At 45.8% G+C, this 22707-nt stretch overlaps 1 protein-coding gene across 4 annotated transcripts in view; it reads left to right on the forward strand.

Annotated features, from left to right (window-relative positions):
- Positions 1–4952: 4952 nt before the first annotated feature.
- Positions 4953–22707, forward strand: part of CELSR3 (cadherin EGF LAG seven-pass G-type receptor 3) — an 81068-nt gene continuing 63313 nt past the window's right edge. For all 4 annotated transcript variants that reach the window (XR_011850157.1, XM_072126812.1, XM_072126813.1 and 1 more), the window contains exon 1: positions 4953–9461. Coding sequence is in view for 3 of the 4 variants with exons in the window: in XM_072126812.1 (XP_071982913.1) it covers positions 5141–9461 (4321 nt within the window). In the remaining variant the exon portion in view is untranslated. The remainder of the gene's footprint in view (positions 9462–22707) is intronic.

The raw sequence follows: 22707 nt of genomic DNA on the forward strand, positions 1-22707 counted from the left end.
CAGGATGTAACTCAGGATCAGTACAGGATAAGTAATGTCATGTATGTACCCAGTGACTGCACCAGCAGCAGAATAGTGAGTGCAGCTCTGGAGTATAATACAGGATGTAACTCAGGATCAGTACAGGATAAGTAATGTCATGTATGTACACAGTGACTGCACCAGCAGCAGAATAGTGAGTGCAGCTCTGGGGTATAATACAGGATGTAACTCAGGATCAGTACAGGATAAGTAATGTCATTTATGTACACAGTGACTGCACCAGCAGCAGAATAGTGAGTGCAGCTCTGGGGTATAATACAGGATGTAACTCAGGATCAGCACAGGATAAGTAATGTCATGTATGTACACAGTGACTGCACCAGCAGCAGAATAGTGAGTGTAGCTCTGGAGTATAATACAGGATGTGACTCAGGATCAGTACAGGATAAGTAATGTCATGTATGTACACAGTGACTGCACCAGCAGAATAGTGAGTGCAGATCTGGGGTATAATACAGGATGTAACTCAGGATCAGTACAGGATAAGTAATGTCATGTATGTACACAGTGACTGCACCAGCAGCAGAATAGTGAGTGCAGCTCTGGGGTATAATACCGGATGTGACTCAGTATCAGTACAGAATAAGTAATGTCATGTATGTACACAGTGACTGCACCAGCAGCAGAATAGTGAGTGCAGCTCTGGAGTATAATACAGGATGTAACTCAGGATCAGTACAGGATAAGTAATGTCCTGTATGTACACAGTGACTGCACCAGCAGAATAGTGAGTGTAGCTCTGGAGTATAATACAGGATGTGACTCAGGATCAGTACAGGATAAGTAATGTCATGTATGTACACAGTGACTGCACCAGCAGAATAGTGAGTGCAGATCTGGGGTATAATACAGGATGTAACTCAGGATCAGTACAGGATAAGTAATGTCATGTATGTACACAGTGACTGCACCAGCAGCAGAATAGTGAGTGCAGCTCCGGGGTATAATACCGGATGTAACTCAGTATCAGTACAGAATAAGTAATGTCATTTATGTACACAGTGACTGCACCAGCAGCAGAATAGTGAGTGTAGCTCTGGAGTATAATACAGGATGTAACTCAGGATTAGTACAGGATAAGTAATGTCATGTATGTACACAGTGACTGCACCAGCAGCAGAATAGTGAGTGCAGATCTGGGGTATAATACAGGATGTAACTCAGGATCAGTACAGGATAAGTAATGTCATGTATGTACCCAGTGACTGCACCAGCAGCAGAATAGTGAGTGCAGCTCTGGAGTATAATACAGGATGTAACTCAGGATCAGTACAGGATAAGTAATGTCATGTATGTACACAGTGACTGCACCAGCAGCAGAATAGTGAGTGCAGCTCTGGGGTATAATACAGGATGTAACTCAGGATCAGTACAGGATAAGTAATGTCATGTATGTACACAGTGACTGCACCAGCAGCAGAATAGTGAGTGCAGCTCTGGGGTATAATACAGGATGTAACTCAGGATCAGCACAGGATAAGTAATGTCATGTATGTACACAGTGACTGCACCAGCAGCAAAACAGTGAGTGCAGCTCTGGAGTATAATACAGGATGTAACTCAGGATCAGTACAGGATAAGTAATGTCATGTATATACACAGTGACTGCACCAGCAGCAGAATAGTGAGTGCAGCTCTGGAGTATAATACAGGATGTAACTCAGGATCAGTACAGGATAAGTAATGTCATGTATGTACACAGTGACTGCACCAGCAGCAGAATAGTGAGTGCAGCTCTGGAGTATAATACAGGATGTAACTGTATTAGATAAACAATAGACTGTTCTCACCCTTTCCGACATTTTAGTTTTGTATTCTTATTTTAAATACATTTTGGTAATGGGATTGTGTGCTATTTGTGAATACATTTCTGGATGACTCCAGCAAAGTTGGGTGAAATGAAATCTATATCTCCTGGAGGGGCTTTCACCCTCCAAGCGAAATCTCAGTGAATATGGGATCTGGATTCTATTACTTGCCACCCAGCTTTCCCGGGAACAGATATAAAGTTTGGACTTGGAACCTCAGAACCTCCAAACTTGAATGTGTCCAAAAAGTGTCCATATAATAAATAGCTGCAATTCCGGGACTAATGGCGCCTGTACGTACACAATGGCCATGGACGTGCGGGGTGATATTATATAAAGGATCCAGGTTTTATCGCCCGTCTTGCATACGTCGCCCACTTACGGAAGATTGAAGACGCTGGCGGATCTGTCTGCTATAATACATGGGTTTTGGACGCTGAGCCAATAGTAGCTGCTGGCTGGGGAGCGTGAGAGGCGCAGACAATGAGGGATCTTGGCTCAATGAACACAATTCGGCAGCGCGAGTAGAGGGCGGCTCCTCCACATTGTGATGCGGGTGACAATGAGCCGGGAACTCGCACTAATGTATTCAGCCGCTTCCTATAAGCAGATGAGGTTGGGTCTGTACCATTCCTGGAGGACGGAGGGGGGAATCCTGGGCGATACCATTGACGGCCATCATTGTCTCTGGCAAAATGCTGTCTAGGTTTTTTTTTTTTTTTTGTCACTGCCATTTATCACAGAAAGGGTGAAAAAAAAATCCTCCGGTGAAGAGAGATGTGAGGTGGGAGCCAGTGCTGGAACTTACTACATGTGACTGGCTAAAGGTGACAGTCTTAAAAAAAAAAAAAAAAATTAAAGGCACAGGGATAGGATCTATGAATATGGCAAAGCATTGCATCTGCTGGGTGAGCTGGGGAGTGTAGGCAAGGATTAAAACATTGGAGATCATTCAAGGGTTAAGGCACTGATACATTGTAACGGTCCTTCAGGAAGGTGAAACAGTGTGTCACTGTGCTGCGTAATAAGACGCTTATAGCATATTCATCACCACGGCTGACACATTACTGTATGTGCTGGGACGTGATCAAGCAGCCGCTTACTGGAGATGATAGTGACGGATATGAATAGATAGATGGATGTGAGCGAGAGAGATGGTGAGATGATATGGTTGGATGGATGGATAGAAACGAGAGATAGATAGATATGAGATAGATAGATAGATAGATAGATAGATAGATAGATAGATAGATAGATAGATAGGAGATACATATACAGATAGATAGATATGAGATAGATAGATAGATAGATAGATAGATAGATAGATATGAGATAGATAGGAGATAGATAGATATGAGATAGATAGATAGATAGATAGGAGATAGGTAGATAGATAGGAGATACATATATAGATAGATAGATATGAGATAGATAGATAGGTAGATAGATAGGAGATACATATATAGATAGATATGAGTTCAATATATCACATGTCTGTCTATTAATCTAAGATTTGAGATGCTATGAGGATGATAGATAGAAGAGAGATGGATATATATATGATAGATAAATGATAGATGATACATATGAGATAGATATGGGAGAGAGATAGATAGGAGATAGATATATAGGAGTTCAATACATCTCATGTCTATCTATTATGTATAAATATGTATATATATGATTGATAAATGATAGATGATACATATGAGATAGTTGGATGGATGGAAAGGTAGATAAATAGAGAGGAGAGAGATGGATATAAAACAGACCAATATAAGATTGGAGTTTCAAAAATTTTTTGCTGTAATTGGACCAAGGATTATCAATAAAGCTTCATTAGACAACTTACAGCTGATCATTGCAGCCTGGGACTATAATAACATCCAGAGAGCTTCACCAGAGGTCACTGTGGGCAGAGGGGTCCGTCACAGTCTGTAACTAGGGGTCGTCTGTAAGATGGGAGTCCGAAAGTAGGGGACCGCCTGTAATTCCTGCTTGACACCATCAGAGTCCTTAATTGATCAATAGGGGGGCCCTGCACAATATTAGGCAGGGGGCTCTACCGTTATGCCCGATGGGAAGACAATATCATATGATATCAGCTGAAGGTTATATAACTCCTATCAGATTAGTTCTAGGAATCTCTGATGCTGGTGCTTGTCTCCTCGCGAGCTCTATTCACATGTACAGAACTAAAATATCTGCAACAAATCTGTTGTGTGTGAACATACCCTAATAAATGTCAAAGTCACATGATTGGAACTGTCCAATCACATACGTAGAGATGCCTTGTCATTTAGTGACATGTAATGTATCAGAGTAAAGAGAAACAGAAGGATCTAGAAGCCTTTAATGGGGAATTCTGTCAGTCTGTGACCAAGAAATCGCCAACGCCGCCATTAGGGTGGTGACACGATGAGGGATATTTGTCAGACAAGTTGCCAAACGCAACGTTATCGCACGGGGGCTCAGACCAATCCCATGTGTTTCACTGGGAACGCATTCGTGATTGGGCCGAGGCTTGTCTCGTGTTCGTAAACGTGTGACTGCAGGGTTGGAGGGTTATGTCTGTATTTTCTTTCTTGTGCTGTTACTAAAAAAAAAATCTTAATAAAAACTACATAATTAAAAAAAAAAAAAAAAATACACGCGACTGCACCCTGATCGGTTTCCATGAGCAACTACAACACTTCAGATAAATGTCCCCCGTTAGAGAATGGGCCACTTCATTGCTGAAAGCAACCAATCAGAGCCGAGCTTTCAAGTCATAACATGCTGAAGAAGAAATCAAACATGAACTCTGATTGGTGGCTTTGGGTAATGAGGCCTGACAGGCTATGGTTTCTGTGTGCGTTGAGTTTCTGTATAACAATGGGCAGCCGGTGTCACAATCCCCCGCCCAATGAGAGAAATGAATCACACATGGCTGACATCTGCCTTTCAGCACCTCGGCCAGCGCCTGCCCACACTCAACATGGCGCCCGCGCTCGACGGCGACTGACTCAGCGGCGGCGGCTGCGCACGCGCCGCGGGACCTACCAAGTGCTCTCCGTAGTAAAGGGGGGAGGGGAGGGTAGAGAGCTGGGGTGGAGCGGACCATTAGGGTTGCCGGGAGCCATGTTGGTGTTGAATGAAGGGAGGGTGAGGAGATGCTGCGCCCGGAGAGTGTGGGAAGCACCGAGTAGATGGTAGCTGCCAAGGCGAGGAGACAGACAGGAGGACCGGGGGAGGGGAGCACTGCTGCCCAGTGAGGGCTGCTCCGTGCCAGGAGGACAAGGAGGGAGACTATGGCTGCTCTGCTGCTGGGAACAAGCCTGTGTGTGCATCTCCTCCAGCTGCTTCTCCTCCTCTCCAGCCCTTTGTTCACTTGCAGCCTGGAGAAGCCTGCAGGAGGCTGGGGAGGCAGCTCGGCACCGCTCCTGTGCATTGTGGGGGCTCAGTGCATGGAGGAAGCCCCTCAGGCCAGAGGCGATGGCAGCCCGGGGGGCTCCCCGTGCCGGCTCAGGAGGATTGCCGGACCACTACCGGGGTGCAGCCTCACAAAGTGCATTCATAGGACTTGGGGGTCCGGCCGGCTCCATGCATGCAGGTGCGTCCCTATCGGGGGCAGGAAAGCGCTGCACGGGGCTGGCACCTGCCTCCACCTGCCAAATCCCAGCTCCGTGCCTCCAACCAAGGGACGCCAAACCAAAGGGGACCCCCCTCCCCATCACTGGATTATAATATCCCACGCGCTACCTACGGATCGTCCTCTCACCTTCGGACCCCATTGCCTTAAAAATCACAGCAAAGACCTTTGCGTCCTCTTACGACACTGCCAGCCAATACTACTGCCAAGCAATAGGACCTCATCCTCACAACACATTGTGCTCAGTAGGAGTGACAGGTACGTCAGTGCTCTGAAAATTAACAGTAGTTGCCTTTCCAACCTGAACCGTCCACTTGTCTTCCCCATACGTTGCTTTTGTAGAAGTTTTTCGGGAGGTGGGCGCCGGAGCGATGATAGCGGTGACATGAATGTGGATGGACATTGGGCTACTCTGGGGATTGTAATGGTTAAATGCGATCAGGACCATGGGGACTCGTGTGGTTTGTTATACTGTACTGACGGCCAGGGGGTGCACAGCGTGAGGAATACAACCAGGGATTGCCTCATCCTTGCTGTTTTGGAGGACACCCACCTGGCACTCGGCACCCGGCACTGCCTACGGAGACTTCCCCCTACACGGTGCCATAAATTATCCAATATGAAGTGGGGACATTTGGACTGTTACGTGCTGGATTACTACACTCATCATCCGTCAGTGATTTTTATCAATGGGGCTGATAATCATGTGGCTGTATGCGCTGTCTTTGGATTACCGGATGGTGTTCGCTGTGGGGGTGGATCTGCAGGTGGTCAGTCCTGCGACCCCCTCCCCTGCGGTCTACAATGGGTGACCGGCATCCAGGATTACTCCAGAGAGAAGCCCGGGGACAACACGTGGAGAGAGGATATTTCAGCACCAGCAGATCAGACAGCTCCCGGGGTGGCTGCAGCTGCTCCTACACAGTCCCTCTCCGTCCTGTCCCGGAGAGAACCCTGCTCTGTTTATTTCCCATTTAACACCACCAAAGGTTGCTTAAAAACTACTTTCCCATTATCCGTCCCGGGGAAGCTTCCAAATATTGACCTGTTCACTCAACAGCAATTATCCAGCAGCAAAGAAATGCAGCCGAATCCATTCCCCCTCCCTCATATATCACATACACACGATGTCAAGCAGGGGATCAGTGGGAGGAGAAGAGAAAGGGCATCCCTTCCATTAATAAGAACACGCAGGGCAGCCAACCGGCATCCTCACTTCCCCCAATATAATTATCAGGCTCAGGTGGCCGAAAATCAGCCCCCAGGGACCCCTGTGATAACCATGACAGCACAAGACCCAGATACTGGGGATTCAGGGAGGGTGATGTACACTATGGACGCCTTGATGAATAGCAAATCTTTAGAGCTCTTCAGTATAGATTCAGTGACAGGTTTAATCTCCACCACAGAAATCCTTGACAGGGAAAATATGGATCTCCATTATTTTCGAGTTACGGCCATAGACCATGGGAGTCCCCGACTGTCGGCCACCTCTATGGTATCCGTTACCGTAGTGGACAAAAATGACCACAGTCCAACTTTTGAGCAGGTAGAGTACAGGGAGAGTATTAGGGAGAACGTAGAAGAGGGGTACCCCATATTACAACTGAGAGCCACCGATATTGACTCTCAAGCCAACGCCAATATCAAGTATCGCTTTGTCAACGAACAAGCTGCACATTCAGTGTTCGAAATAGATGCAAGGTCTGGGCTTATCACCACCAGCGGGTTGGTAGATCGGGAGAAAAGGGAAAAATACTCCTTAATTGTGGAAGCTAGTGATCAAGGTAGAGACCCAGGCCCTCGGTCATCCACTGTGAAGGTTGAGATTACTGTGTTAGATGAGAACGATAATGTACCTCAGTTTAGTGAGAAACGTTACATCGTTCAGGTCAGAGAGGATATCAAGCCTCATACTGAGATTATAAGGGTTACGGCCACCGATTTCGATAAGGACAACAACGCCGTCATCCATTATAATCTTATCAGTGGTAACAGTAGGGGGCAGTTCTCCATCGACAGCATGAATGGTGCCATACAGGTCACATCCCCCTTAGACTTTGAAACCGAGAGGGAGTACACCCTTAAGGTTCGTGCCCAGGACTCCGGCCGTCCTCCCCTTTCCAACAACACTGGTTTGGTAAGCGTGCAAGTCATAGATATTAATGACCATGCCCCCATATTTGTTAGTACCCCATTTCAAGTCAATGTGCTAGAAAATGTCCCCTTGGGTCACTCTGTGATTCACATCCAAGCTGTTGATGCTGATTATGGCGAAAATGCCCGTATGGAATACAAGTTACTTGGGGTCTCCTCCAAGACCCCATTTGTGATAAACAGTGCCACTGGTTGGATCACCGTGAGCGGACAGCTGGATAGAGAGACTGAAGAGCGCTATGTGTTTGGAGTGGAGTCCCGTGATCACGGTAACCCTCCGCTATCTGCTTCCGCCAGTGTCACCATCACCATCCTGGATGTGAATGATAATCGGCCAGAGTTTTCCCAAAGGGAATATTTTATCCGTTTGAATGAAGATGCCAGTGTGGGCACCAGCGTTCTTAGTGTCACTGCCATAGACAGGGATGTAAACAGTATCATCTCATATCAGATCACCGGGGGGAATACTCGCAACCGCTTTGCCATCACTACTCAGGGTGGAGCAGGGTTAATCACATTATCATTGCCCTTGGACTACAAACAGGAAAGACGTTACGTTCTGACGGTGACGGCTTCTGACCGTATCCTACACGACAACTGCTACGTCCATATAAACATCACCGATGCCAACACTCACCGCCCCGTCTTTCAGAGTGCCCACTACACCATCGATGTCAACGAGGATCGCCCCATTGGTAGCACAGTTGTCATAATCAGCGCTTCAGATGATGACGTGGGGGAAAACGCCAGGATCACCTACTTACTGGAAGATAATATCCCTCAATTTCGTATCAACCCAGACAGTGGAGCTATCACACTCAATGCCCTCCTGGACTATGAGGATCAGATGACTTACAGCCTTGCCGTGGTGGCAAAAGATAATGGAATTCCCCAAAAGTCTGATACCACTTATGTAGAGATTATGGTTAATGATGTCAATGATAATGCCCCACAGTTTCTGAACACTCAGTATCATGGCATAGTATCAGAGGATGCACCTCCCTTCACCAGTGTCCTTCAGATCTCTGCCACCGACCGTGATTCCCATTCCAATGGGAGGGTGCAGTACACTTTCCAAAATGGAGAAGATGGAGACGGAGATTTCACTATTGAACCAACCTCAGGTATCATCCGTACTGTGCGGAAGTTGGATCGGGAGACCGTTCCCTTCTACGAGTTGACAGCCTATGCGGTGGACAGGGGTATCCCTCCGCAGAGGAGCCCGGTTCGCATTCAAGTAGCAGTTCAGGATGTCAATGACAACGCCCCTGTCTTCCCAGCGGATGAATTTGAGGTCTATGTGAAGGAAAACAGTATTGTTGGCTCAGTCGTTGGTAGGATCAAGGCTTTGGATCCTGATGAAGGCCCTAATGCTCAAATTATGTATCAGATTGTTGAAGGTAACATTCCCGAAATTTTCCAAATGGATTTCTTCTCTGGAGAGCTGACCGCCCTCATAGATTTAGACTATGAGACGAAACCTGAGTATGTCATTGTGGTTCAGGCTACCTCGGCCCCCCTGGTCAGTAGAGCCACGGTACATATTAAGCTGATCGATCAAAATGACAATTCTCCTGTTCTGAAGAACTTCCAGATCCTCTTCAATAATTACATCTCCAACAGCTCCAACACTTTTCCCTCTGGGGTCATTGGGAAGATTCCGGCTTATGACCCTGATGTATCCGACAGACTCTTCTACACCTTTGAACGTGGGAATGAGCTAAATTTGTTGATAGTCAATCACTCCAGTGGGGAATTAAGGCTCAGCCGGGACCTGGACAACAACCGGCCCTTGATGGCGTCAATGCTGGTCACAGTATCAGGTAAAAGCTTGTATGGAATTTATTTTTATGTGATACTTATGTAGATTTTTCGAGGTTACATTTTTGTGTTCTATGGTCCTTCTTCTGCCGACCTAGATTTGGACTTGTTCTTCACTATTTCTATACATATTATAATCCCTGGGCGCAGTATAATACACATTCGAGGCCCCAATTTCATAGAACGTTGGTTGACCTAAGAAGGCCGACCGGTTACCCAGATTCACCCCACTTGTCAGCCCTATTCAGAAACACATTGTGAATTATAGCCTCTTGTAATACCTCCAGAAATATGCAGATTTTGTCTTTCAGTAGGGGAAAAAAGAAACATCATGCATTTGGTTTTCTTTCATTGAACCTGTAAGACGTGTCAGCTGGCGAGTCTCCCTGTCGACTGCTAGAGACAGCTTGATAGGAAATGTCTGGAAATTATGCTAGGAGAAATACCACTTTGAAGCGTAATTACGGCACAAAGGAAAGCAAAAATAACACCGTACGATACGGGCTTTTTAAGGCTGCAATCTCCTTGGGCTACTGACAACTACGTCAAACCCATTTTTGATAGGGCTACATGGATACTTTCGGTTACTGTAAAGTTAGAGCACTACCTCAACCTCAGTGTGTGAACATGATTTACGGATGTCTCTTGTACCATCACAAAATTGAGTCCAATTTTGCGACGGTTTCATAGTCCTCTTAACCTTGTTTCTCGTGACCCAAAGTCTCTACGAAGCCTGAACCGCCAATATTTGTCCTTGATTCACGTCCTTGTCATTTTGTCAAACATTGGTGAGAATTTTTGTAAATAACCTAATCTGGGACTGAATTCAGCAGAGTTCTGTTTTACATGACGAGTCTATGGGAATAGATAGCGCTTGTTGTGTCTGCTCGAAGAGCTTTGGATATGACGAGACCGTCTCCAGCGCTGTCCCCGGATGACCTCTTGTGTTTGATCATTACTGTTGTGTTACAATCCCAAATACCAGCGAGCGACTAACCTGCCCGTACGCTTTAGATAGCTGCTAGCCTACAAGACCCTCTCTACGGCTCATGCCCCTCTCGGATGATTGTGCATGTGCTGTAAATGCGGAGAGGAGAGTAAGTATCTGACATCTCTGATATCTCTGTAAGTTACAATCCAATTCTCTAATCGCATTATCTCCATCCTACACATCAGACAGCTCAATGTTTCTGTACAAAGAAGAGATAACCATGTAAGGTAACCATCCAGTATTCTGTTTCTAGGTTGGTGGGCCAGCTGAATCATGGGATTTGTCCAACCCAACCTTAGGTCTCATGCTCACCAATGTGTGTGCAAAACGGTCACAAATAGGTCTTGTTTGCTACCCGTTTTGGCTGGTAGACAACGGCGTGGGGGACAGTGCTCCCCCCACAGATGTCCACAGTAACATAAGTGCCATGTCCATAAGTGCAACAATCCAAATGGCCATGCTTTATATTTTACGGCAAGCCTTTGCATGGTCATGGTGTGGTGAGACACGGTGCTTGGGGCTGTGACCTTTCCGATGTTTGTGTGGTCTTGTGTAAGTGGACCTTTCACCTTCTCCACCAACTTCTTGCACTGTTTAATAGGTGCCAGTTCACTGATTCGGACACAATTTGAGCTTTTTCTCTATACCCTTCCATTTCTGAGAAATCGGTGTCACAGTATTGGCATTGATGGAGGTTCTCTGAGTGATAGTTATATAGGCGCATTGCCATCCCACAACACTGTACTGGACTTGAGATGTTTGGGTACTGTACTATTTGAGGCAAGGGTGAATTTTTGATAGGTTTGAATAAATCTGTGGATTCCTGAAGTCCACTTAAAGGGTTATGCCCATCTCTCATGGCTTCCAATTTATGGAAATTGGATGGTCCACTGTGCTGCATTTTTTACAGTACCTCCTGGCATGGTGATCCCAGTACACTGTGGCCATGACTGGCTGAGATGTGAAGACGTCTTTAAAGCTTTGAGTCTATGAAAGTTTATACTGTTTGGGCGGTAAGCGTCGTAGGCACCTGGAGTTGTCCATTTCAAGAGTAAGGGTCTCGCTAGGTGGGAATTCTACTTGGTTGTCTTTGAGGGTCTTCTTCAGGTGGATTCATCCTGCAAGTGTTTTGGGGGTAGCTTTCTTCTCAAACCATCCACTCCGGCATTGTAGCCCCATGGGCATATTGTATGCACCTATAACACATTGGTAGAATGGTGAATAGTGTTATTTTAGTGCATCATTACGAGGCCCGATCCCGTAGGTAGACATTCTGTTCTCTACATATACGACAGCTCAGCCTTGGCTTCTGCATTATTAATGAGTTTTCCGAGAACAACGTCTGAAGCCTTAAATATACTCTCACCTCAGACTCATTAAATAGCAATGATAAAAACACCCCCCCCCCTTCTTGCTTCTTTGTAAGGATGAAGCATGCGCCTCTTCTGTCTGGATAATGGTCCTCTCTCTCTCTGTTTTCTCTTTCGTCTCCATCACTTCTTTCAAGATTAGGGCTTTCCATGGGTTAATTGTATCTGCAGGGCAAACCAATGCTGTGTGATGATGATAACCCTGGCCAGTGACCATATGCCGAAAATGTTCCAGATGCGACTGATGGACGTGCGGCCGAGCTTTTGGCTCCAGCAAATGTATGTTCTCACCCAAGTGAGGTCTTCATCATCAGCAGCCTAAATACATGGGAAGCGGCCTCCATATGGAAAATCATTTTATTATTAAAGCTTGGTCGGAGTCAGAGCTCAATAATGGGATTCTGGGAGTTTTTGGTGATATCGACTACTCAAGGGGTTATGATAATGAGTAGAGCAGTGCCGTATGAACCGAGTAGACATAAAAAATTTGTGGAAAAAATCTTTAAATGCAATTTCTTAAATGTACAAGATTATATTTTTTCAACTCAGTTAAAGGGTTTGTCCATATATTATGGTTATGCTGTATCCACAGGGATAAACAGCTGATATGGGGGTCTGACTTCTGGGACCCCCAGCTCTCGAGGGAATGGGGATCCCATTCTCCATAACGGGTTTAGCTGTCTTTATCCTATCCTTTGGATTGCTGGGGGTCCTATTCTCAATTATGGGTAGAGCAGTCTTTATCCTATACTTTGGATTGCTGGGGGTCCTATTCTCAATTATGAGTAGAGCAGTCTTTAACCTATCCTTTGGATTGCTGGGGGTCCTATTCTCAATTATGGGTAGAGCAGTCTTTATTCTATCCTTTGGATTTCTGGGGGTCCTATTCTCAATTATGGGTAGAGCAGTCTTTATCCTATCCTTTGGATTGCTGGGGGTCCTATTCTCAATTATGGGTAGAGCAGTCTTTATCCCATCCTCTGGATTTCTGGGGGTCCTATTCTCAATTATAGGTAGAGCAGTCTTTATCCTATCCTTTGGATTGCTGGGGGTCCTATTCTCAATTATGGGTAGAGCAGTCTTTATCCCATCCTCTGGATTGCTGGGGGTCCTATTCACAATTATGGGTAGAGCAGTCTTTATCCCATCCTCTGGATTTCTGGGGGTCCTATTCTCAATTATGGGTAGAGTAGTCTTTATCCCATTTTCTGGATTGCTGGGGGTCCTATTCTCAATCATGGGTAGAGCAGTCTTTATTCCATAGTTTGGATTGCTGGGGGTCCTATTCTCAATTATGGGTAGAGCAGTCTTTATCCTATCCTTTGGATTGCTGGGGGTCCTATTCTCAATTATGGGTAGAGTAGTCTTTATCCTATCCTCTGGATTGCTGGGGTCCCATTCTCAATTATGGGTAGAGCAGTCTTTATCCCATCCTCTGGATTTCTGGGGGTCCTATTCTCAATTATGGGTAGAGCAGTCTTTATCCCATTTTCTGGATTGCTGGGGGTCCTATTCTCACTCATGGGTAGAGCAGTCTTTATCTCATCCTTTGGATTGCTGGGGGTCCTATTCTCAATTATGGGTAGAGCAGTCTTTATCCTATCCTTTGGATTGCTGGGGGTCCTATTCTCAATTATGGGTAGAGCAGTCTTTATCCTATCCTTTGGATTGCTGGGGGTCCTATTCTCAATTATGGGTAGAGCAGTCTTTATCCTATCCTTTGGATTTCTGGGGGTCCTATTCTCAATTATGGGTAGAGCAGTCTTTATCCTATCCTTTGGATTGCTGGGGGTCCTATTCTCAATTATGGGTAGAGCAGTCTTTATCCTATCCTTTCAATTGCTGGGGGTCCTATTCTCAATTATGGGTAGAGCAGTCTTTATCCTATCCTTTCAATTGCTGGGGGTCCTATTCTCAATTATGGGTAGAGCAGTCTTTATCCCATCCTCTGGATTTCTGGGGGTCCTATTCTCAATAATGGGTAGAGTAGTCTTTATCCCATTTTCTGGATTGCTGGGGGTCCTATTCCTAATCATGGGTAGAGCAGTCTTTATTCCATAGTTTGGATTGCTGGGGGTCCTATTCTCAATTATGGGTAGAGCAGTCTTTATCCTATCCTTTGGATTGCTGGGGGTCCTATTCTCAATTATGGGTAGAGCAGTCTTTATCCCATCCTCTGGATTGCTGGGGGTCCTATTCTCAATTATGGGTAGAGCAGTCTTTATCCCATCCTCTGGATTTCTGGGGGTCCTATTCTCAATTATGGGTAGAGCAGTCTTTATCCTATCCTTTCAATTGCTGGGGGTCCTATTCTCAATTATGGGTAGAGCAGTCTTTATCCCATCCTCTGGATTGCTGGGGGTCCTATTCTCAATTATGGGTAGAGCAGTCTTTATCTCATCCTCTGGATTTCTGGGGGTCCTATTCTCAATAATGGGTAGAGTAGTCTTTATCCCATTTTCTGGATTGCTGGGGGTCCTATTCCTAATCATGGGTAGAGCAGTCTTTATTCCATAGTTTGGATTGCTGGGGGTCCTATTCTCAATTATGGGTAGAGCAGTCTTTATCCTATCCTTTGGATTGCTGGGGGTCCTATTCTCAATTATGGGTAGAGCAGTCTTTATCCCATCCTCTGGATTGCTGGGGGTCCTATTCTCAATTATGGGTAGAGCAGTCTTTATCCCATCCTCTGGATTTCTGGGGGTCCTATTCTCAATTATGGGTAGAGCTGTCTTTATCCCATCCTTTGGATTTCTGGGGGTCCTATTCTCAATTATGGGTAGAGCAGTCGTTATCCCATCCTTTGGATTGCTGGGGGTCCTATTCTCAATTATGGGTAGAGCAGTCTTTATCCCATCCTTTGGATTTCTGGGGGTCCTATTCTCAATTATGGGTAGAGCAGTCTTTATCCCATTCTCTGGATTGCTGGGGGTCCTATTCTAAATGATGGGTAGAGCAGTCTTTATCCCATTCTCTGGATTGCTGGGGGTAGCATCCTCGGGAACAATTTGTGATGTTAAACCTCCCACAAGTCTGGATCGGTGGGTTAGTAACAGCCTAAACTTATAGTCCTGGTTTATATGGGCTCTGTCAAGGGCCATTACAGCACCTACACATGAGTTGCATTGGGCTCCTCTCTGGTCCTCAGTGGTCACCATTGTGGTGGTTCAGTAAAGCCGAGCCAGTGGCTTAACTTCACAGATGCCTGAGATTTGGTGCATGTGCCCTAAAGCCAAGATATGCTACCCTAAAGCCAAGAGCTTTATCGGGGGGAGTACCCCCACTGGTGTTTTAATGGTACCCATGATAGTTCCTATACATTCCTCCTTCCTTTACCATCCATTCTTTGCTTCACAATAAAAATTGCATTGTAACATCATGTTTGAAAGGACTCTGATGGAGGTTTCTGCTCTAGTAGCACCATATGGCGACACATGTAGTGCATAGGACTCCATAATATAATCTTATAATGCCTGTTTGGAATACTCCTTATACCAAGCTGCTCATCGGGGGGTGCTGCCAGCTCTCATTAACCATGTAGGGGGAGCTCAGATGTACCCTCTGTTACATCCATATGTCCTTATCCATAATGGTAGTATAGAAAGGATTGTGTATCCCAGACAAACCCTTTAAAGGGGACCTTTTACTAAGTACAAAATTAAAGGTTGATATACATCAAGTGATCGCCGCTTTGCCCCTGATCAATTTGGTGTTTGTCTTTTTAAAATCCATCTGTCCATTCAAAAGATACGGCCCCCAGAAGTTTAGAGGTGAATCTGCTTATACTTGCTGAGGGGGCGGTAACCTTCTATTGTCAGAGAACGCCCACAAACACGCCCCCAGAAATGGTTGCCGCCCACTTAGCTAGTATGAGATAATCCACATATAAACTTGTCATATCTTTTGAACGGGTGGACGGATTTTAGAAAGACAAACACGAAATGAATCAGAGAGACATCGCCCATCGCGTAAGGTAGGTCAGTCAGCATTTTGTACTTAATGAGAGATCCCCTTTAAGTAAATATTTGGGGCAGTATCTGGTCTTCCTTGTCTAGATACTTCTTATTTGCTTTGATTTGCTTTAGTTTCTGCTACTAATGTATCACTAATTACTGATATACCAGAGCGGGGGGGGGGGGGGGGGGGACACATCGTTAGGGATCTGTGTGTCATGTAATTGGGGACCGGCTGAGTGTTTGGGCATGTGGGTGATAGTTTAGGACTTGCTGGGGCAGAGTCCCTGTCTGTGTGGGTATGGGCGCCCTGTAGCTGCACTAATTACCCGCGGGGAGGCATCCAGTGCAGCCACTTTGTGGATTTGCCGCTTTGTATAAACCCTCAGATCCGTAGACTCCAGTGTTTGCACATCTCCGGTATAATGAGCTGTAGGAGTCGGTAATTTGCTCGTCTGTGATTGTTGTGTCTAATTGTTACCGTTTTTTCCTGCTGCTTCTAAACTCATTAGTTCCATCCTACATCTTATCTGTTAAATGCCCGCGCCTCTTCCGCGCCTCCGCTGCCATCTCATTTAGATGTATGTCCTCTGTATGAAGTTATCATTGCATTGGCTGGGAAGGAGGCTACTTTTAAAGGGGGTCTCTACTTTGGACAATCCCTTCTTGCTTGAATATATCATCTGTTGGGATCCCTAATCGTTAGCTCTGATCTGGATGGGCCCGTGCAATAACCTTTCAGTTTCCCTGCGGCGCCTCCACAGGGCACATGAAGTATTACACATTGTCCCTTGTTATTGATGGGTTTCTGTGTAATACAGGACAAGACAGGTCCTCCAGAGCGTGAGATACTCTATGGGAGGGGATCCTGGGCCCATTGCCCTTACATCTTGACCCATCTCTCCAAAGACAGTCCTCTACAAAGATGGCCGTCCCCAGCATCACTGCATAGGGGTAAGGATACGCCACGTTCAGATAGTGTTCTCCTGACTCCTTTTCCCACAGATATGATATTAGGAGGTAGTTATGGGTTGTTGAGGTGCAGCAGTAGTTCAGTGTTTGCAGATGTGAGTGAGTGACATAAAACAGGGGTCACTATCCCAAAAAACTCACAGATTCTCATGGCAGAGCAGAGCTGTCATTGTTATATAACATTACATGGTTTCCATGGTGCGACTGTAAGGCGGGTCAGACATCCGAGTGTAATAAAGAGAGGTCACTGCACTTATTCCATGGGGATAGAGGGCGATCGCTGACCCAGATGATACCAAGTCTGAGAATTAAGGATCCATCTATCTCATATCCTTCTATCTATCTATCTATCTATCTATCTATCTCATATCTATCTATCTATCTATCTCTTATCTATCTATCTATCTCATATCTATCTATCTCATATCTATCTATCTTATCTATCTATCTATCTATCTATCCCATATCTATCTCCTATCTTTCTATCTATCTCATATCCATCTATCTCATATCCATCTATCTATCTCATATATGTCTCATATATCTATGTATCTATCTTATATTTATCTATCCCCATCGTGCACCCCTGATCACAGTGACACAGAACATTCTGCAGATTTGCCGCCTCCTTACAGTAACCTTCTTTCTTGTCTGTGTGTCCGGTGGCTCGGTGCCAGGCCTGAAGACAGCGGGTACATAAAGCGCTTGTCAGGTCCTGGAAAACTTCTCACAACTCCTCCTGTCATTGCCTTTTATGTTGTGTGTGACGAGGAGAGGACCTTGGAAACCTCCATTCAATGAACTGAATCCAAGTAGGCTAAGCCTATCTCCAGGAGACAATGGGGCTGCACTCAACTGTGCCGGGTCACAATGGATGCGCTGGTATGCTTTGTCTACCCTACAGGGGCGTAGCAGGGAGAACAAGCCCAAACATTCCTGCACAGGAACCTCCATGAGACGTTAGGGTAACCTCCCATCCCCCAGTCACAGGGTAACATGTTATATAATGGGGCAAGGACTGAAATCCATTATTGCACTCAAATGGCTCTTCCCGCTGTATTATGGGTTAAAGGGGAAGTCCACTTTGACTATATCAGTATGAGGAAGGAACCCAACCCCACATAGTAAAGTGACAAGCAATATGCTCTGAAGTGGGAACTTGCCCAAACCTTATCTACTCAATGGGGCTCATTTACTAAGGGTCCACGGAAACACGGGATTTTGGCGCACACGATCGGATTTTGGCGCATCGGCGCCGGCTTGCATGCAACAGAAACCGGGGGGCTTGGACGTCGGACAACCCGACAGATTCGGACAACGCGCAAGATTTAACAATCAGAATTGCAAGACACGCACTTTCAAGCACCGGGAAGAAGAAGGTGAACTCCGGCCGACCTCGGCGCAGAAGCAACGGATGCGGGAACTCGGGCCCACGAGCTTAGTGAATCGCGGCAGACCCGAATCCTCGTCGGACAACGCACCACGTAAGTAAATCTTAGCATGTGGCAGCACCCATGAAATCATCTGATGCATATAAAGGTTCTTCAGGACTACATGATACAATGAAGTCTAAGGACCCTTGAGTGCTTCACCCTTAAAGGGGGTTTCCCAAGAAAGAAAATTCTCACATCTCAATCCCCTAGTGACACAATAAGGATCATCTTAACCGCTTACTTTACATTTTCACTCAGTGTTATTGCTGTTTTAGCTCCTATCACTCCCTAGACTGCTCAGTGCAAAATCCCAGGGTGTGGGCAGGGACACTCTAAGCAGACACATTGGAGCAGATTTACTTACCCGGTCCATTCGCGATCCAGCGGCGCGTTCTCTGCGGTGGATTCGGGTCTTCCGGCAATTCACTAAGGTAGTTCCTCCGACGTCCACCAGATGGCGCTGCTGCTCTGAAGTTCCCCGAGGCTCGCCGGAATGCCCTGAAATTCACCGGCCTATTCCTGATGAAGGTCCTTAGTAAATGACCCCCATTATGCCCATCTAGTTCTAGACAGTGTGGTTAGATTATCAGAGTACAGGTGTATATACACTCTCATCTGTGATATTGTACTAACACACTGGCACATAGAAAGAGATGAGACAAATCAGAGATGCATGAGATTTCTATTACACATAGGCTGACAAACTTTTACACTATTACACTTTTAGCTCTTCTACATCTCACAGATATGTACCTTCCTCCCCCTTCCCCTGGATCACTTGTCTCCTTATAGTTTGCAGCCTCACGATCTCCTGGCAGGATGTGATCAGTCTCTGAGCTCCATGCAGAGGGCGAAAGACACAGAAATCTCCGCTCCACGATCTCGCAAGAAATCCAAGATGGCGGCCACCCGAATTTAAGTTAGAAGTTACAGGGTCGTGTCTAGGGGCAACTGAAATCATGTACAGCAGGACTGATAGAGACAGGATGGACTTATATCTGTGAAATGCTGCGTTTTTGATAATAACAGTGAATTAGAGGATGTTTTATTTTGTTATCCTGAGTACATATAAGAAATTTGTCTTTGTGGGAGGAATTACCCTTTAAAAGGTTTGTCCAATTATTATCTCATAAACAAAACTCAGGGGATAATTTAGAGAGTGCTGGAGGTTTAACTCCTGGGACCCCAAACCAGAAAACGCCTCAAAAAATTTGTGTGTTACGCTGCCATAGTTGTGAATGGAGCAAACCAATACTTTATTCACAGGGGGATTTTTGGTCACTCTTTCGTCCAATCACTGGAAGTCCAATAGTTGAGACCCTCAGCTATCTCTATTTTACCCCCATATCCTCTGGATAGGGGACTTTGCATAGTGGGACAACTCCTGTAGTAAATTAAGAAAAAAACTGATCCCAAACCGCTTCTATTCTGGAACTTTTGGATCCTTGTTGGTCTTCACTTCCTGTTTTCTCTCTGCAAACAGGAAGTCAATCACTGGCCCAAAATCGGTGACCTATCTCAGCTATTGGTTGCCTTTCGGGCATCTCCACATGGTTGCTGTATGTATTGAGACCAAAGTAATGTTGCAGGACCCCTATAAATTTTGGGGGGTATATAGATATTGGTTGGTGTTTGGGACAGGTAGCAGGGGTTGGGACTAGGGCACCCAGCAATGGGAGTTGACTTGTTGTGCCATGTGCTCCTGGTCATGATGGCTCCTCCACATGACATGTATCTGCTGGCCATATTATGTGACATATATATGTTTCTGTATTGATATGTCTTCTCCATGAGAGGCCGAGCCTGACAACCACATTGCCGTGTGATGGCAATGACAATAAGTCAGCCCCGGCGCCAGCGGCGGTGGGTGCCAGAGGGTAATAAGTCACGTTGTCTATCATCATTTTTATTAGACTAGTCTGGAGAGGTATTCGCAGGAGATGGATTTCCAGAACTTAATTTGACTCTGCAGGGATGAGAGGGAGGGAAAGGCGCACGCCGCGCCGGAGATATCATCATCGCTGAGAAATGGACCATTTTCTGGCTCGGCTTCTCTCATGAAGATTCATGTGTCAGCTCTGTAGATTGATATGTGTTTATTCCAGGAGTAGATAATAAGATACGGAGAACAACAAGTGAGATAGGAGTGAGGATTAGGAACCCCGCTATCGCTGGGGTCTGGAACGTTCCACAGATGTTACAAAGCCTTTGTTCATACAATACCACTATAATGGTTACCTTTGTGTCTGTAGTCCTTATTGTGGAGTAGTCACAGACTGGCAATCGACATTGCAGATTCCGTTTTTTTTTAGGCAAGACATGACCCTTGATGACCCCCACCTCATTTATAGTGTTCTCTGCTGATCCCCATTTTATTTCAGTAAGGAGTTCTCTACCAAAATCTATTGTACTAAAAAAAAAAATCTGATTACTAAAGCAGGGTATTGTGTATGCAGTGTCTCCCTAGCAACCAGTCTGTGTTGATACTTTGTTTAGGAGCAGTCACATTGCACTAGTAATCAGATTTTCTTTTTTGTTTGGGAATGAAGTTCAGGCAGTGACTTATAGGATCATAAGTTTCTATGGTTCTCGGAGTCTGTGTACCTGCATAGTGTTTGATCCAAGGAATATGGCCGACGTTTAGTTTGTATTATGGTCTTAAAGGGAGTGTCTCAGCTCAGCTACTATATGCCCAATATCCCTTCAATCTGTGAATTTAGAGCAAATTAGCTTCAAGATGCACCAAAGACGGGGCCATACCCGCTGCACTTGTATTAGTCTATCTATTCTGCCCAGGTCTGTTTGCACTGTAACTAGCAAAAAGAAGGTGCAGCCACACCCCCTGTGCACCAAAAAGCTAATTAGCATAAAGAATAAAGTACATCTACCACCAGGATGAAAAGACTTTGCAAATGAGCCTGAGGGGCTCCAGGCTTCATTAACACCTATGGAGCCTAGAGCCCCTCAGGCTCATATTTACATACAGTTCTTCATCCTGGTGGTAGATGTCCTTTAAAAACTGATTGCCAAGACAGGGGACCCATTGAGCACCTTTATGGGGGAGATGGTCCCCCACTTATTTAGCAATTATCACCTCTCCTATCGGTCTTGATGCACCGTGGTCCGTTGTACCCCCGTGTGTTGTGTCACGTGACCCCTCGCCCCCCTCTTTCTCTTACTCCTTCTTATCCGTTTCTTAATAATGTAATGATATATTGTGATTCTCCTCCGGCTCTCGCTCATAATGATGGATCATAGAGAGATTTTAATGACATTTCTGCAACTGTAATGAGCGCAGAGAGCAGAAAGATTTGTGACAAAATGTAATGAATATTTCCTCTCTGCTGACCTTGTGAATAGCCGGCCTCACTATCGGCCTCAATATCAGCCTCACTATCAGCCTCACAATCGGCCTCACAATCAGCCTCAATATCAGCCTCACTATCATCCTCACATACTGCCTCACAATCGGCCTTACAATCGGCCTCACGATCAGTCTCACAATCAGTCAGCCTCACGATCAGCCTCACAATCAGTCAGCCTCACGATCAGCCTCACAATCGACCTCACAATTGGCCTCATATACTGCTTCACAATTAATTAACCTCACATACTCCATCACAATCAGCCTCACAATAGGCACCCAGGTGCACGGCTCGTTATATCCCTGGTCATGTGATGTCACACAGGTGCACGGCTCGTTATATCCCTGGTCATGTGATGTCACACAGGTGCACGGCTCGTTATATCCCTGGTCATGTGATGTCACACAGGTGCACGGCTCGTTATATCCCTGGTCATGTGATGTCACACAGGTGCACGGCTCGTTATATCCCTGGTCATGTGATGTCACACAGGTGCACGGCTCGTTATATCCCTGGTCATGTGATGTCACACAGGTGCACGGCTCATTACATCCCTGGTCATGTGATGTCACACAGATGCATGGCTCGTTATGTCCCTGGTCATGTGATGTCACACAGGTGCACGGCTCGTTATATCCCTGGTCATGTGATGTCACACAGGTGCACGGCTCGTTATATCCCTGGTCATGTGATGTCACACAGGTGCACGGCTCGTTATATCCCTGGTCATGTGATGTCACACAGGTGCACGGCTCATTATATCCCTGGTCATGTGATGTCACACAGGTGCACGGCTCGTTATATCCCTGGTCATGTGATGTCACACAGGTGCACGGCTCGTTATATCCCTGGTCATGTGATGTCACACAGGTGCACGGCTCGTTATATCCCTGGTCATGTGATGTCACACAGGTGCACGGCTCGTTATATCCCTGGTCATGTGATGTCACACAGGTGCACGGCTCATTATATCCCTGGTCATGTGATGTCACACAGGTGCACGGCTCATTACATCCCTGGTCATGTGATATCACACAGATGCATGGCTCGTTATATCCCTGGTCATGTGATGTCACACAGGTGCACGGCTCGTTATATCCCTGGTCATGTGATGTCACACAGGTGCACGGCTCATTACATCCCTGGTCATGTGATGTCACACAG

This window comes from Engystomops pustulosus, chromosome 10, assembly GCF_040894005.1.
Source record: "Engystomops pustulosus chromosome 10, aEngPut4.maternal, whole genome shotgun sequence".
Lineage (NCBI taxonomy): Eukaryota > Metazoa > Chordata > Amphibia > Anura > Leptodactylidae > Engystomops > Engystomops pustulosus.